Source organism: Triturus cristatus, chromosome 7 (genome assembly GCF_964204655.1).
Source record: "Triturus cristatus chromosome 7, aTriCri1.1, whole genome shotgun sequence".
Classification (NCBI taxonomy): Eukaryota; Metazoa; Chordata; class Amphibia; order Caudata; family Salamandridae; genus Triturus; species Triturus cristatus.
The window spans coordinates 1,215,903,164-1,215,919,785 of NC_140590.1; the positions used below are offsets into that span (position 1 = coordinate 1,215,903,164).

Genomic DNA, 16,622 nt, shown 5'->3' on the forward strand with positions numbered 1-16,622 from the left:
AGTGAGAGAAAAAAAGGAAAGTGGAAGACACCCCACAAAAATCAGTAAAAATCATTTCACTAAAACAAAAAAGTTAGCTGATATTTGAAAACATCAAGAAAAACAAAGACGTGTGCGTTTGTCAAAATTAACATCTATCATTTAAAAAAAAGGATAAATGTTTTGGGGATCTTCCTCACTTTGTAACTGGCTACCTGTTAGCTATGACAGGAATATGCAGTCTGCAAGATTCGTAAAGGGGAGAGGGACAGTTTTCACCGTTTTATTGTGTTTGTATTAGCACACCATTTCCTGCTTTCTTTTTTCCTTTTAAAATGGTAAACAAAAGTGGCATTTTTAGCCATATGCATTGTTATGTTTAATTTGCTGATTGGTAAAGAAATAAAAACTGCCGGCCATATTTACAACCCAATTGGCTTTGCTCTGCACCATGCAAAGTGGGGAGAGCAGTTGGCCTAACGGCTAGGGCGGTCGACCCCAATCAGGGGAACCGGGTTCGAGTCTCGGCAATGACGCTGAACATCCTGTGATTCTTGGCAAATCACTTAATCTCCCCGGGCCTAACAAAAATGATGAATGTGTCCTCATGTAACGCAACTGGTGCTATGTAAAGTGCTCTGATACCTCGGTAAAGAAAAAAAAAAAGGTGTGACGCAAATTATAAAACAGATTTTTGAAGTCACGCAAAGCCACTCTGCGCGGCTCCATAAATCTGGAGTAAAGCAACGCAGCGCAAATTGCTGGGTTGCGTTACTCTGCCCTGGGAAGGCGTTCCATGGGTGTTGCGTGGGTGTCCCACGCAACTCCTATTATTTTTTAAAGCATTTCCAGATTTTCAAGAACTTGTAAACCTGGGAATGCGCCAAAATCTTACACCTTCCTAGGGGAGGCGTAACGGGTAGAAATATCTCTATCTCTCCTTCTTTCTTCCTCTTTCTATGTGTGCTGCAGAATATGCCTCTCAGGATTGTTTTTGTGCAAGTGTGTGCCATTTCCTACACAAAAACAATTGCGCATGCAATGCAGGCACCCTTGCAGTATGGTGCAAGGGTGCCTGTGTTAGCACTAGGCAGCCAAAAGGGTGCCAGCGCAGGGAAAAGGACAGGACAGTATTCTCTGTCCTTTCCCTGTCACACAGTGCAGCACAGCAAGGTGACTTTCTGCCCTACACTGTGTGCATTGGCCATACATATGGCCCTAAATATGTTGCCTATTTAGGCAAGTTTTCGAATTATGCATGTTACTATTTCAAAAAAAAGTTCCATAATCTCACACATGCAAGTAGATTAGTTTTTATGAATATTATAGATAATTCCATAGTGAGGAGTCTCTGCTGCACCAGAAAAGTGTCAGGATCAGCATTCCCATTGTTGCTGTGTCCCTCAAGGATACAACCAACCCAAAGAATCTGAAGATGCAATGTGGCCTGAGAACTGCTCTAGAAGAAGGTGAGCTCTCCTACCAGGCGTGCATGTATATGAAGAGTCTCCATACTCGAAGGACAAGGTCCATTAGGCTAAAGCCAGTTTAGGCCATTTCTGGATGAAGATAGCGTTACAAGGAGACTGCGGTCCAGCTTACTAGAACTGAGAGACCTCTACATAGCAAGAGGATCCAAGACCTATAAGAGACATTCCTGGTCTGGAAGTGTGGCGAGCCAGCTTCACTTCAGCTTGACCTGTGGCATTCCCAGAGCTTTTGGTCAACTGTATCCTACCATTTCTAGCCATGGTAGTACACCTGTGCTTAGCCCTCTCAAACTAGATCTTAAGACATTGTCACATCAGTAAAAGGGGGGGAGGGAGGCCTTATTTTGGAACCATTGGAATTATCACACTAACTATTGCTCTGAAACAATGAGGTTCAAAAATGGTGGCAGGATACCTAACTACAAATCCTAGTTCTCCTTTTCTGGCTATAAAACAGCACCACCAGTGGGTGTTCGTTCCCCAACCAAAACACTTTACCTGCCTTTTTTGAGGTAAAAGCTTTTAAAGTTTAGAACCCCTGTGACATCTCCTTTGGTCCAGATCACTTCCAAATCCGAATTAGGCACACTGACTCTGAGATCACTTTTAGTCACTAATTGGTCTCTCCTGGACTTCAATAGAGTGAAGAATTCAATACTAAGGACTTATGGGAGTGTGTACCGGTTACCCCAGCCAATTAGCTGTAAGCTCCCATTCAACTGTAGGAGTTGGATCATGGGACGAGGGCGTTTGAATTTTTTTTGCCAAGATACTGTTCAATTTGGTTCAATCCATCTCAATTGCCTGACCTGATCAAAGGGCGCTCAGAAATTATGGTAAAAAAGGGCCACATTGTAGCATCAGAGATATTTTATATTGTTCTGTCCACCCTATTTTGCTGACTGACTCGAGACTGTAATCAAAGCCATTATTTGAAAAACAGACACTTGAAGGTGCCTACGACTTTTCGAAATTCCCAGAGAACCTACAGTGGTGAGCACTCGAGTCATGAGAAAGGCTTCACAATTTTTACTGTTTTGAAGAGTACTCTGAACCGTATAAATGGTCATAGGTATCATTTTCTGAGAATACACAACATGATAACACATTTAGCATATTTTCGGACTATGGTGAAAAACAAATCCTAGGGTATTTAATGCAATCAACAACCTGTAGGGCAAAAGAACGAAAGGTTGGCCCTAGTACATGTTTTAAAGAAAAAACTATGGAGGGTGTAGTACACACCCCAATATAACTCGGCCCCAGGACTGCGGAGTGGAAATCCTTGAACATTAAAGAGATTAAATTAAGTCTTAAGCCAAAACAGCAACAACTGGAATCTGCTGTTTTCGACTAGTGTAAGGTGAAGGAATTCAGACTGCATAAAATCTCGAAACATACAGGCGCGTCGCAAATCTTTGCACTGCGCGGATGTCTCTTGCAATCTGTTTACTTGATTACCTCAGTAACATCTTACTTTTCTCTGGGACATAAATGGTTTGTAAATAGTGGTTCCCAAAAGCTGACAATTGGCAACAGAGACCTTGTGAAATATATGAATTGATAATTTATTTGTAACATTTATATGGGACAACAATGCTACACAATGTCAGAACGCTCAACACATTCAGAGAAATATTAGAATAAATGTCTTCTTAAATTTCATACAAACCCAAAAATGAAAACAACTTCCACAAATCTGTTCTTTTCACGTCCAGCAAAATCATGCATCCTTCTTTCTTTTCGGGATGGTGGCTTTTGAATGATTATGCAATAAAGCAGCAAAGATAAAATACTTAAAATAAATACATTTAGGAAGAAAGCTAGGTAAAAAGAGAATTTTGTGCGTGATTGGGGGATTTAAGGTCAATATCAATGGTCCTAGTCCCGAAAAGTGCGGTTTTCCTCTAGAGTCCTCCTCACATGTATAGGAAGCTACAAAGCGCAAGTCGGCTGGATTTTCCTAGAAATACCTCTTGTGTTGTCTTTGACTCTCACGTCTATCATTCAATAAAGGCAATTGCGGGAATTCTAGTTCCTGTTCCCTCAAGGCTACTCACCAGCCTTCTGTGTGTAGTAGGACTGTCCCTAAACAAAGTTTCCAAATAAACTGAAACACAAGCGGGTATGGCATTAGGCAAGGGTGTTCTCATCTGGAAGTGGGTCTTCCTTTTTGCTTTCATGATGAAAGGTTTTAACTATAACCCCTGCCGAGTCAGATTTTGGTTGTGGCTCAGCCAGAGGCACCATAGGCAGCGACGCTGAAGAAAGGGTAGGAGCCTGGATGGTTTTCTTTGTCGGCTCCTCCGTCGTTGTTTCTGGTGGAGAGGATGCTGGTGGTACCGTAGCTGCAAGAGATGTGAAAATGAATGTTGCTGCTTTCAGAACAACTGGCCGGGAATGGACAACAGGTGCCTTCAATTCTTTATCCATGTTCTTGTTCAGATTATTTTTTGTATGCATTTCAGCATGAATTCGTCCCCAAGGGGGAAGTTTTCTCTTCCTCTGATCCCAGTTGATAGATCTCACCCTCTCTAAAAGATCATAGTCTTCTTCGTTTTCACTGTCGGTTTGTTCATTTTCCGGTAGTAACGGTTTCCTGTACAAGCTTCCTGTGTGGAATCTCCCTCTCTGTGAGTCATTATCTCTGTGCTGGATCTGGCAAAAGTCTTTTCTTTGGTGTTTTATGAGATTAGATAATCGACTGAAGCGTTTTTCACACACTTTGCAAGAGTAGGGTCTGGCTTGAGCTCTCTGGTGCCCTACAAAACCTCTCTGAAAATTATGTATACGGGAAAAGCGCTTCTGTGCTAGAGCTTTCAAGCGCCTCTTGTAGTTTGTATCCCTAAGCTGGGCTTTGTTAGGATGCCTCTCGAGGTTAAAGTCTTCAAATCTCTTAGCATGAATTCTTCTCTGATGCGTTCGAAGATTTCCATTCTGACTGAAACACCTTCCACACTGAGGGCATGAAAATGGCCTCTCTCCAGTGTGCATTCTCCGATGCCGCAACAGAAACGCCATCTGACTGAAAATCTTCCCACACTCAGTGCAGGTAAATGGCGTCTTTTCTCTGTGAATTCTCTGATGGTGTAAAAAACTCACCTTTGTACCAAACCTATTATGATCCATTGTGCTGGACATGGGCTTATCCACCATGTGGATTCTCTCATGTAAAACAAGATGACCCCGATGAGGAAAGCTCTTTCCACACTGTGCACAAGAAAATATTTTCTCTCCTGTGTGGATTTTCTGATGCAACATAAGCTGTGTCTTTAGGGGAAAGCTCATTTCACACTCTGTGCAAGAAAATGATCTAGTAGCAGCATGGAATCTATGATGTACAACAAGATGTGATTTTCGAGAGAAGCTCATTTGACACTCTGTGCAAGAAAATGATCTCTCTCTAAAGTGGGTTCTCTGATGTAGCACAAGTAGTGATTTACGAGGAAAGTTTCTTTCACAATGGGTGCAGGAAAAAGATCTGGCTACATTGTGGATTCTTCGATGTACAACTAGAAGTGCCTTCAGAGGAAAGCTCATTTCACATATTGTGCAAGAATATGATCTCTCTCTAGTGTGGGTTTTTAGATGTAACACAAGTTGTGCCTTGCGTTGGAAGCTCCTTTCACACTGTGTGCAGGTAAATGATATGTCAGCATTGTGGATTCTTTGATGTACCACAAGAAGTCTCTTTCGTGGAAAGGTCATTTCACACTCTGGACAAGAAAATGTTCTCTCTACGGTGTGGACTTTCTGATGTATCATAAGGTGCGACTTTCGGGGAAAGACCATTTCACATTCTGTGCATGGAAATGAGCCTACCACCACATGGGTCCTTTGATGTAGCACAAGATGTCCCTTGTGTGGAAAGCTCTTTTCACACTGTGTGCAGGAAAACAGTTTCTTTTCTGTAAGTGTTGCTGTCGAAACACTATTGTCCTTTGAGGTATTGATTTTCTCACGGTTGGTGCAAGCATCAGCATCAGTCTCCTCCATATTTTAAGTCGTATTCCCCTCCGAAATGAAAAGAAAAACACATCAAAATATTAAATGGTAAGTCAAGGCATAAAACAACTTTTCAGAAGAACATTATGAAGAAAGCATACATTAAACTTTAATTACAGAATAATCCCTGGTACCGGTTTAAGAACATTTCTATGGCTACAGTTAGCTGCATGTAAAAGTTGCAAACCTGATGTCGCATCGGAGCTATTAAGCAAGGCATCAACTGCACCGCACCAACAAGGCAGGAGGAAGGACAGTCGTCATCCACAAAGAGACCATACCTTGTACCATCACCCACAATCCAGCCGAACATCTCAACTTCAAGCTCCATACAGACAAAACAACCATCAGAGGCACTCTTGCATACCAACTTCCAGGCCCACACTCCAGCTTCTGCAACACCATCGCAGACTTTATTGCACCCCTAGCCTTAGACTCCAAGGTCTACATCTTCCTTGGTGACTTAAATTTCCACATCGACGATCCCAATGACAAAAATGCCACACACCTCTTCTACAGTATGAGCAGCCTCAGATTGACCCAGATCGTCCACGGCCCAACACACACTGTAGGACACACACTGGACTCAATTTTCACCTTGAGCAACCACGTCAAATACAGTCATGTCACAACTCACATGGACCGATCATTCCATCGTCCACTTCAGCATTCCCAGCTCCCACACCGCCACCCACAAGATGGCCAACACCCCCATCAGAGGTGGAACAAAATCTCAGAGACCAACTGGGCAAATGCCCTCAACACCTCCAACCCTGCTACAGCCACCAATCGCGAACAGGGAGTGAAAAACTTCAATGCCTGGATCACCAACTGCACAGACAGCATCGTCCCCAGCAAGAGCAACATCCAGAGAAAACCTTCCAAAAAGGCCAGCTAGTACACACAAGAACTCAGAACAGCAAAACGAAACAGCATACAGTTGGAGAGGAGATGGCACACTAGCAAGGACACCTCTGACAGGGCAGCCTTCAAGACCTCCCTCAACCTCTACCACCGCCTGCTGAGGGCAATAAAGAAGACAGCCCTTGTTGCACGCATCGAAACCAGCAGCAACAACACCAAGGAACTTTTCAACATTGTTAAGGGAAGGGGAGGAGCCAAGATGGCGACCGGAGCAGTCGCTTGAGCGCCCGGCTCCGTCGGCCCTTGGCCTCGGACTATCATCCTGATTCCTATCCTTGCCGATTTTCGAGGTGCAACGCGTGCGACGACGCGCTGACTGCGCCGTCGCTTTCCCGAAGTCTTAGCCCGCCCGGATGCCGGAGTTCTTGGTGCCTTTGCTCCCCGCACTGGACCCCTGCTCTACTGTGGCCTCGGCCGGCCCCCTGGAAGCGCCGCAGTCACCGGACCCGCTGGTGCAAATCTGAGCCCCGAGGTCCCGATCCCGCCTCACGCCACGGACTGTCGCCAGAAGAGCCGGGGGAGAGAAGCCCGGACACCTCCTGCACCCTACACCTGACGAGCTGGAGCTAGAGGGTAAGCCCCGGCGTGGCGGGTCTCCTACCCCGTTCTGTGGACCACGCTGTGGAAGGCTGCAGACCCCCTTCTTCTATGGTCTAGTCGGCTGCAAAGAGAGCCCGAGGGAGGGGAAGCGATCGTTGGCTTTCACCTGTTGCGGCGCAGACCTGTTGGGAGTTGCCTCCTTGTCGCGATCCTCCCCCTGGCCACGGTACCGTTCGCAGTAAACCATGGCGCTGGCTGCCTGCACGATGCTGGGGGGTGATGCTCTGGTCTCGCCCACTGCCCGCTTCGCCCTCCCTCTACCAGACTCTAGCTCCCCAGTGCCGTCCCGGATTGCTGCCGCTGTGGGGGCGCAGCCTCCGCTTACATACGGCTCCGTTCTGGCTGCCCTGCGGGACTTACGTCTGCAATTATGTGTCGGCTTGCAAACGCTGAGTGAGCGGTTCGACTCTACACTGTCTGCTGCGGGTCGTGAGCGCCCCGTTTGTGATCAACAAGACGTGAGTCTGCCAGTGCTGTGGTCCTCCTGCGGGGAAGCAACGACTGGGTGTAACGGTGCTACACTGGTGTCTGCATCTGGCTTTCCCGGTGCTCAGGATCAATCGCTCTCCTGCTCAATGGCGGATACTTTGTTTCCCCGGTCATTGCTGCCTGCTTTGTTGTTGCCTGCTTCACCGTGCCCACAGGAGTTTCCAGCTGAACTACACCTGACGACCTCGAGGAACCGTTCACGGTGGCCTACGGCTCCTTTTATGTGGAACTCATGTACTTTACAAGCCAGGTCGAGATTTTATATGGTGTGCAAGGGGACCTCACTAGATGATTGGCGGCCATTTTGTGACTCTACTTCTCCATCTTCTTCCAAGCGGCCATATTATCTTTGTCTGTTCGGGATGCGGGGCATTTACGAGGGGGCGGGTCTAATCGTAAGCCCGCGATCGGGCCAGGGCTAGATTACTTTCTATCATCATGGTTTCACGGACGGGCTGGACTGGGACTGGAATTGTTTGCAGATGTAGTGCGTACTCGTCGCGATCGATCTGCCTTCATTTCCCTGTTGTTATATGCTATCTTCACACGACCGCCTTCGGGTGTAGTGGGGTTTCAGGGTGTGGAGGCTTGGTTGGCCGGTGGTGTCGGGCGCTCCGAGGATACGTGGGCTCCTCCCCGCCTCCATTCTTCTCTCTTCTCTTAGTTTCTTTACTCTCTTCCTACTTTCTCTCTCGTCTATATTTCGGGTTCATTGGGCGACAGGCACTATGCTGGGGGGGGGGCAGGCCATAGCCTCCGCATTGGTGTAGGGTGGGGGGGTAATTTACTGTTTCTTTTTAGTTCTATGGGCCTCTTTCTTTCATGTCTCTGCGCTATACCCTTTTTTCGAATCGGGGTCCGGGTGTGGGGTGGATTGAGTGGGGGCGGCTATTAGGGGGTGCGTATTTACTACTGTGATGATCCTGTTATCCAACTGCTTCGCCTTACTGTATGCGATTTTCTATGGCTGTTCTGATGATGCTGCTGCTCTCCAGTGTATGAAGCCGACTCGCGGACTCGAATCTCCTTGTTTCTATCCTTTACTGACTTCTTTCTCGATGAAAAATTTTTTTGAAAACCTTAAAACTAACCTTCACTTCTCCTTCCCCTGGTGTCAAGGCTCCCTCCAGTGTATGAATCCTGAATCGTTGCTAATCTTGACCTTGACGCACGAGGGATGTACTGTTTGTCTCTGTGCTCAACCGTATTGTGGCCGGCCTGATGGTTGTAGGCCCATATTTGTTCTTTTACCATGCACAAATAAAGGTTTTTAAAAAAAAAAAAAAAAAACATTGTTAAGGGATTTTCCAACCCGGCTGCCACCAAAAACAACATCACACCCTCACAGGAGCTGTGCGACAAACTCGCCCACTTCTTCCACGACAAGTCCGCGCCATATACAGAAACTTCTAACCCCAACCCATACCTAAGGACTTCCTTGACAGATACGCCACAACCATACCTGACACTAACCGCACACTGACCACCTGGAACATCCTCTCCACCCAGGACACCTTCTCCACCATGAAATTCATCCACTTGAGAGCTCCCACAGACCCATGCCTGCACCTCATCTTCAACCTCGAGAGCCAAAGGATCAGTCAGGAACTCCTCACCCTACTCAACACCTCTATCACCACTGCAACAATTCTTAATGCCTGGAAACACAGCAAAGTCAGACCACTACTCAAAAAACCCTCCGCTGACCCTAACAAACTAAAAAACTACCGGCAAATCTCCCTGCTCCCATTTGCAATGAAGGTACTGGAAAAGATCATCAACAATCAACTCATGACACACCTGGAGCAGAAACGGCTACTCAACGCCTCCCAATCCGGCTTCCGCAGCAATCACAGCACCTAAACCGCCCTAATTGCAGCCACCGACGACATCCGAACCCACTTCGACTGAGAAACAGCAGCTTTGATCCTCCTCGACCTCTTGGCAGCCTTCCACACCGTATCCCATCACACACTGATAGAAAGACTCCGCCATATCAGCATCTAAGGGAACGCACTCAAAAGGATCACCTCCTTCCTCACCGGACGAACCCATGGGATCCACCTTCCACCTTTTAACCCAAGGAGATCAACTGCAGTGTCCCACAGGGCTTATTCCTCAGCCCTAGGCTCTTCAACGCATATATGACCCCGCTGGCCAACATCGTCCCACGGTCTCAACATAATAATCTACACAGAGGGCACCCAACTCATCTTCTCACTGGCTGACAATCTCCCAACCACCAGAATCAACTTCCACAGATGCATGACAAACGTCACCGACTGGATGAAGAACAACTGCCTGCAGCTGAACACAGACAAGATGGAAGTACTGATCTTTGGCAACAGCAGCAACACACGGAATGACTCCTGGTGGCCATCAGACCTGGGACCTGTACGCACTCCCTACAACCACGCCAGAAACCCCAGTATCATCCCTGACAACAAGCTCACCATGAAATCACAGATCAACACCGTCTCCTCCGCCTGCTTCCTCACTCTGCACAGGCTACGTAAGATCTTCAAGTGGCTACCCCTACAAATAAGACACAACCTGACACAAGCCTACATCACCAGCTGACTGGACTATAGCAATGCCCTCTACGTAGTAATCACTGCACAGCTTCTACAGAGACTTCAGACCATACAGAACGCTGCAGCCAGACTCATTCTCTGCCTTCCTGATGAATCCACATCACACCCCACCTCAGAAAACTCCACTGGCTCCCCCTACAGAAAATATGCCAATTCAAGCTGCTGACCCACGCACACAAGGCTCCACACAACCAAGGACCCGCCTACACTAACCACTGTGTGAACTTCCACCAACCATTGAGAAGACTACGGTCCACCTCCCTTTCACTTGCCCATTCTCCCGGCATCTACCGAAGCAGAAGTTGAGGACGCTCCTTCTCTCACACCACAACAAAGACCTGGAACAGCCTCCCCACGCACCTCTAGACCATCAACTCACATCTGGAATTATGGACCTCAAGACCTAACTGTTTGAATAATCCTCCAAGGCCTGCAATCGCCTGGATATCCTATCAGGTGATTAGCGTGCTTCATAAATCCTGATTGATTGACAAAGCCAAAGGCTCCAGTATCCAGCTTTACCAAATAAAATATTTTTGCAGTTATTCAAAGTACATTTTCCTCTAGTTGTAACAGGCTTCTATCCTCCTGCACACCACGATACATTTTTCTACCTTTAATAATCTTTGGTGAAAGCAGGGTCAATTTATGAAGAGAAAAAAGCTCCTGCACTTTTTAGTATTTTTGTGGTATCTATCATGTCACAGAATTAAACCCAGAGAACATGTATTCCATTGAAATCCATCTGTACAAAAATATAGAAATTGAGTTAATGTCTATTGGTCCACCATAAGGGCTAAGGTCAGGGCATAGTTATCCACCTACCTGGCTCCCCACTCCCTGTCTCACTTCACCGAACTGTTTAAAGGACTCAGACCAGCTCAGCTGATCTTCTGTTTATAGAGACAAACTGCCAAAAGGGGAGTTTCTTTATTCTATAATAAACAAATGGCCCTGACATGTAGGGAGTTTTCTCCATGAGTGTGGGAGTTTGGCTTTCTGAAAAATAGGAGCAGTTTCACCAATAGGGAAGGTTTCGGTATAAACATTGGAAAGGAGAGGAGTCTGATATCAATTCATAAAAGGTCATGCTGGTTCTTGTTCACTCATCCTGTATTCTGTAGTATAGAGAAGAGGAAATTACTAGATATGGGTGATAGTCAGGAGCTTAGTTTAGGTGAGGTCGGAACCTCTGGTTTAGGGGAGAAAGGAAAGATGAGATAAAGTTTCCGTTCAAGCATGATAAGAAGAGATTTTACTACATAAGGAAAAGACCAGGAGAGACGTGCAAGGGTAGGGAGGTCAGAGAAAGAGTCCAGGATTTAGTAAGAGGTTAATACTGGATGAAAGAGACGTGGGGCGTGAGAGAGTTGGGTACAGAGCTGACGAGTAGAGCAGGAAAGCAATAAAGATAGGACTGGGGTAGATGGGAAGCATGGATAGAATATGAGCAGCAAGAGAGGTAGTAGGAGATTTAGGGTCAGTAACACAAAAAAGGTGTGGTATGAGTCGATGGAGGAAGGTACGTTTGAGGAAACAAATGAGTTACGAGCAAGAATAGAATTAATGCTTGGTGTAACTGTGTAGTGTGAAGAGGACATGCCCATGGGGAAAACATCAACAGTGTATGTCGATCAGTCTCCTCAAATATGTCTAGAAACTCCATTAGTTGGTGCAAATTTAGAAAACACACATAGAAAAAGGAAAACTGCTCACATTTTATCAAGCCACTGAGGCCAGAGAAGTAACCAAAAGATGGAGGGATAGTGTTTTATTATGGCCAGTGTCAGAATATCTGAGGCTAAAAAACTAGGACAGTTGGCATCTTATAACAGTGGCAGTCTATGAACATGCTGCTGCTTCCTTAAACACACAACCTATTTGCACTATCCAGCAAAACCTCAGTGACTTAGAAATTTGCTAAAAAAATCTGCTTAACCTTCCATCCTTCTGAAATCTATAAAAGGAGTTTCCTTCAGTGGTAATAGCAAAACTTTCCTTTCTAGTGCTAAGATACTGCACACTGCAAAATCCATTGCAATATAAAATTAATTACCATATTCTTATACCAGAAGTGCAACCCCAGGTCAACCATGAAGCCATTGTGGTTCTCATAACTGAGTTGATCCATTAATTATATTTTATAGTGGGAATGTAAGTTGCCTTTGCCCTCCTTCAAAGTACACACAATGGCAGGAAAGGCTGCTAGAGAAGATTACCCAACTACCACTGATGTCACCAGGAGGCTGAAAACCGCTGAATGCCGTCACTGCTCGTGTCTGCCCCACTTTTTAGGTCTCGCATTCGCAGCGCGCATGCGCTGCATAGGAGGACCTTTAGCCGTCGCTTTACTCTTTTTGGAAGCACACACTCGCGCTTGTGGCGGCATCCACCTTGCGTGAGCGCGCAGGAGCGTGCCACAAGCACCAGTATGTGCTTCCAAAAAGTGCAAAGTGTGCGCGCACCACTCCCACTGTTGGTGCCCTGCCTGTCTCTAAACCCCTCCCGCTTAACGTGGAATAAAGAAGATACTGATGGTGGGTGTGTGCGCACATTTTCAATACTGTGCGTGCAACTGGCAGCACTTTCTGTGGACGCAGGAATCACCGCGCGATGTATTTATGGCAATTTGCTTTTGAGCAGGACTGTTCCTGTGCTTGTACAATGCGCAAGAATGTATACTCGGTCCAAAGCATATACTCAACACACGACACACAGCACTGAACACTGGAAAGCAAGTCAGCTGTATCACCACATCAGGAATCTATCCAATGATCGTTTCAATTCCTTATCATCAACTCCTCATTCCAGAAAAGTTGTGAAGGTGAGAAAGTTTTGGTTCCACACTCAGTCTCAACCTCAGCTGTTTCTTGCATCAACTCGTGGCGACAGACTTTCTGTCGCTATGTACCTTAGAGACGACCCACAAAGCTTTCAGGGCAGGCAGTAATTTTGGGAGCCATTTTGAATGTTAGGCCGTCTTGTTTTCGACATTTCAGAACTGCACTACAAGTCGTAGTAGCTGACTTTTTCTGTAAACAGACATAAATATGTATTCGAAATAAGCAAACACGTCTCTAATAGTAAGCAAAAAAACTATTTTCCATTAAAAAAAAGAAAACCTGGTCATAAGGCATGGTGCTCTCTGATGTTAATAATTTCTATTTAATGTACTGACATAATATAGTGTTTGTATCTGTGCCGTGCATTCATACTCTCTCCTAATCAGACATTATATTTTCATTTAATAAGGGAAACTGATGGCTGGTACATCTCGTGTACACTTCCTAGTCCTGTTTTTATTTCACGTAGTATGCTGCGCCCACCATTGTCGCGCAGTGACGCTCCACACAAGCCCCGCCCTCGCCGGCCAGTTTTCCCTGTGTAGCTTTTTTCACTGCAAGAAGCTGAGGAGGTGGGAGGTGAGAGGAACAGTGGTAGCATCTTGGTGTTCTAGGAGGTGAGTAGAGCCCACCTCGTAGGTGTTTCAGGGAGGTGGGGTTTGTTTATTTCGATAAATGACTAACGGTCTCTCGCGGTGGTGCGGGGAAGTGGATGGCATTTTCCGAAACTCCTGCTCTACCCATTTAGGACCATCCACTTCAAGACACTTCTCGTATGCGTGTCTCCAACCTATAGCCAGCCTTGTTTAGAATCCCCGCGATATGGTCATATTGTCAGATTGACTCGTGCTTATTTGTGTTCCTGAGAGTAAGTATTTTATCTGGGGGTTCAAATTGCTTCTTTTACGAGGTGCTGAAAATACATATTCACCTTGATTGAGTTTCTAGAAAAATAATTCTCTTTATTTTCCTCAGAGGGCCCCCTAATTGTGTGGGTTCACCACATTCATTTACTATAGAAGTCACTTAAATGTCCACCTTTTTGTAGGTCTCGCCTACGCAGCGTGCATGCGATGCATGGGAGGACCTTTAGCCTTCGCTCTGGTCATTTTCAAGCACACACTCGTGCTTGTGGCTGCATCCACCTTGCGGGAGCAAACAGGGGCGCGCCACAAGCATGAATGCAGTGCTTGAAAATGAGCAGACTGCGCGCACACGCACGCAGCACTCCCGGAGGACCTTTAGCCGTCGCTCTGGTCATTTTCAAGCACACACTCGTGCTTGTGGCGGCATCCACCTTGCGTGAGCGAGCAGGGGTGCGCCACAAGCAGGAGTGCAGTGCTTGCAAATGAGCAGACTGCACGCACATAGCACTCCCGGGCTCTCTCTCTCTCTCGTGCTTTCTCTCTCTCTCTCTCGCTCTCTCTCCTCTCGCTTTCTCTCTCTTTCTCTCTGTGTCTCCCGCTCTCTTATTTCCATCTTAAATGAGAACATGTTATAAAGTCCAAATCTTGGCAGAAAACGCATGCTTCCAAGAGCTCAGAACACGTCTGCCCACACCCTCAAGCTCAACATCTGCAGTTACTAATAGCGCAAGTCCAAAACTTGGTGTGCCTTTTTTTTTTTTACAGTATTATGTATGTGCCCCTTGGTAGACATTTACGCAAACACATTACAAGCCGGCTTTCAGCTAAACTCGGTTATAAATACAAATATAAGTTTGTTCTATTCATTGGCAGCTGCCAGAAAGCGCGTGGACGAATAACTCTGTCCGCTTGACCCGCCTAATTTTAAAAAAGCATCTTCTCGCTACCTCTCTCTACCTCCCTACCTCTCTCTCTACCTCTCTCTAACTACCTCTGTCTACCTCTCTCTACCCCTCTCAACACCTCTCTACCTCTCAACCAGTTGGAAGCCCAAACTATCAGTATTTCAAATCTGCACGTGAAACGTGGGTAGGATGAACCGTGCAGCTAAGAAAGGGATGTTCTTTTCACATAATTTGTATTTAATAGAATTGGGAAGCAGGAGAACAGTCTCACAGTTTAGATAGGGATTCACATACACTAGTGACCACTTTTGAACTGGCTTTAAAACTATTCAAAGATGGCTGCAGCGTCTATGTGGGATGAGGTGGACTAAGTGGCAGCCGGAGCCTGATAGCACTGCTTGTCCTTTAATTTAAAAAAAAAGCATTGGCATAGCCAATAGGTCTCTCCTTTGGAACCTTATAAGTGTTTAGTTATCCAGTACAGTTATCCAGTACAATATCCTTGGTGCAATAACATAAGTGTTGCATGGTTAAACACTTATAAGGTCCCAAAGGCAAGACCTATTGGCTATGCCAATGCTTGTTTCCTTGGCAGCCATGTGAAGGAAAGGCCCCTGGGATAAGCTAGGCCCAAGCATTTCTGCGTCTACCACACCCTCTATTGAAAGGTTTGGAATACACAATCATATAATGAATAATATGACAGCATTCCCTCATCTGAATGTACATCTTTTGATGGCGTGTCAACCTCAGGCAAACATTTAAAGCTCATCATCAGGACTAAAGTTTTGAGAGCACATTTTTGTCTTTTGAAAAAGAATGAATAGAAATGCAATAATTACAATGAGTATTATCACTATTGGCTGTAGGACTGTGGGACACATCTAAAAGTTTACGGCAAAAGAAGTGATGTCAGGCGAAATGCATGCCAGCTCACTGTTTTACTTCTTTGCTGCGATCACCTGTAAGCACATATTCATTGATGATAAGAGATATGTATATGCACATATAATTGTGCATAAAAGTCTTTCAGTTGGGCAATAAGGGCTATGTTGTTCTGTTTTTCATGCTACATTAACTGAGGTTTGGGAAATTGTCTTGACCGTTAAATGCAGATATCAATTTAAATGAGTTTATATTGATGCATTGTACTTGTATATGCTATATTTATACAAAAGTTAATATTTGGCATAATGCGTTGCCCTTGTGTTTCTTTAATTGCTGCATATGTGTCAGACAGGCATGGTAATGCTTGTAGTTCAACACGTAATTAGCAATGCTGGGGCTTGTCTTGTGTCATGTATGTGCGGGCACATGTGAGTATGCGTTTAATGTACACAAACACTGTTCTTGCTTTGCTTGTTCTTTGTGTGTAAGTGTGTGCTTATGCTGCTCCGGTTATGTTTTTATGAGGGAAGTTTGCTCTGCTACTATCCATGATACACCTATACTGTGCGTTTGTGCGTGTAAGTGAAGGTGGTATTTCTCCTGCATGCGTGTCCTACTTCTGCCTATACTACAGAGCCGAGCTGAATGTCAGACAGTTTTTCTCTGGGCTGTCTATGGGCCTACAGTATTTTGGACTGCTGTTGTCCATGCTGGACTTGTCTATGTGTGAGACTGCACAGATGCTGCAATACTGTACATTTTTATGTATGGAAGAATCCCTGGTCACTGCTGCCCCCACTGTACCCGTACGGCGTTTGTGAAGACGCTTGTACTGCTGTCTCTGCCCTTATCAAACCTGTGCTTTGCTCGAGTATCGTGCAATATAATTTGCTTACTTACTAGAGAGCCCCACCTTCCTAAGTCAATTTCATATCATAGAGAGGCCTCGATCTGGTTACATTTTCGTATCTGCATCAAGAGTTGCAAGTGCAAGCATGGCTCTTTATTTGTAAAATGAATAGCATATTTTATCTGTTCT

The 16,622-nt window shown here is 45.6% G+C and overlaps 1 protein-coding gene across 2 annotated transcripts in view; it reads right to left on the minus strand.

Annotated features, from left to right (window-relative positions):
• Nucleotides 1–3,013: 3,013 nt before the first annotated feature.
• Nucleotides 3,014–16,622, minus strand: part of LOC146811645 (uncharacterized) — a 70,089-nt gene continuing 56,480 nt past the window's right edge. Inside the window, exon 2 of one of the 2 annotated variants that reach the window (XM_085618612.1) lies at nucleotides 3,014–5,483. In XM_085618612.1, coding sequence (XP_085474738.1) covers nucleotides 3,603–5,465 — 1,863 coding nt within the window. In that variant the 5' untranslated portion in view covers nucleotides 5,466–5,483 and the 3' untranslated portion in view covers nucleotides 3,014–3,602. Of the gene's footprint in view, nucleotides 5,491–16,622 lie in introns of both variants that reach the window. The other variant, XM_085618613.1, reaches the window with a different exon arrangement.